Below are 914 nucleotides of genomic sequence, written 5' to 3' on the forward strand. Positions count from 1 at the left end.
ACGTCTTTTTGTTACTGTCACTTAGTCCCTCTTGACACACACACGCCGTAAGGAGGCTTATCTGGTCCTGCGCCTGTCCCCAGTCTTTCTGGTGGGATCCCTGAAGAGGCTCTGAGTGGGTACAAATTCCCCCTCTTATCTTGTGCCCAGGGGCTGTGAGTTTTCATCCTTCTCTCTCAGTGATTCAGTGCATTTTAGATGTACTCTGATGAGTTTTGTGTGGGCAGGTCCTGNACTCTGTCCCAGGCAGACAGGAGTTTGCAGCCCCCCTTTCCTTGGAGGGACCTGGCTCTCCTTTTGCTGTAGGCTGGTCCTTTGCCCCCTTGACCTCAGCTCTCTGGTGGGTTGCAAGAACACTAGGACTAGCTAAGATTTTATAGACTCTACAGCTTTTCTTCGTTTTGAGATGAAGACCAACATAGAATTTTACATCTGCAAGAATATTTTCTTTTTTAACTTCTAGAACCTTTTAAAACCAGAGCTTTGAATTTTGCTGCTTCATTTGGGTGCAGTTAAATCCCAATTCTCAAATGAATTAGCACTAAAAGCGTGACTTATATCCTTGCAGAAACTTGGGGACCATGGCAGCCGTGGAGCCCGTGTAGCACCACGTGCGGGGATGCTGTCCGAGAGCGTCGCCGCCTGTGTGTCACTTCTTTCCCCTCCAGACCCAGCTGCTCTGGAATGTCCTCAGAGACCTCTCCATGCTCCCTGGAGGAGTGTGCTGGTAGGTGTTCTTGCTTCCTTTCAGTCACTCCTCAGAGCCTCTGTCAGCCAGGCCTGNCTGGGAANCAACCACCGTTCTGTTCAGAGGAAGCTTGCTGCTCTGTACTTTGTACTTTGTACTCTGTACTTTGTCTGGCTTTGTACTTAGCAGTGTCTGAGACGCTGGAGTAGTTGGGATAGTAACTTGC

At 49.3% G+C, this 914-nt stretch overlaps 1 protein-coding gene across 2 annotated transcripts in view; it reads left to right on the forward strand.

Annotated features, from left to right (window-relative positions):
* Positions 1 to 914, forward strand: part of Thsd1 (thrombospondin type 1 domain containing 1) — an 18,516-nt gene that overhangs the window by 8,604 nt on the left and 8,998 nt on the right. The window contains exon 2 of one of the 2 annotated variants that reach the window (XM_021170883.1): positions 569 to 727. The exons of the other annotated variant lie outside the window; for it this stretch is intronic. Coding sequence (XP_021026542.1) covers positions 569 to 727 — 159 coding nt within the window. The remainder of the gene's footprint in view (positions 1 to 568; positions 728 to 914) is intronic. 2 annotated transcript variants of the gene reach the window in all.

Source organism: Mus caroli, chromosome 8 (genome assembly GCF_900094665.2).
Source record: "Mus caroli chromosome 8, CAROLI_EIJ_v1.1, whole genome shotgun sequence".
Lineage (NCBI taxonomy): Eukaryota > Metazoa > Chordata > Mammalia > Rodentia > Muridae > Mus > Mus caroli.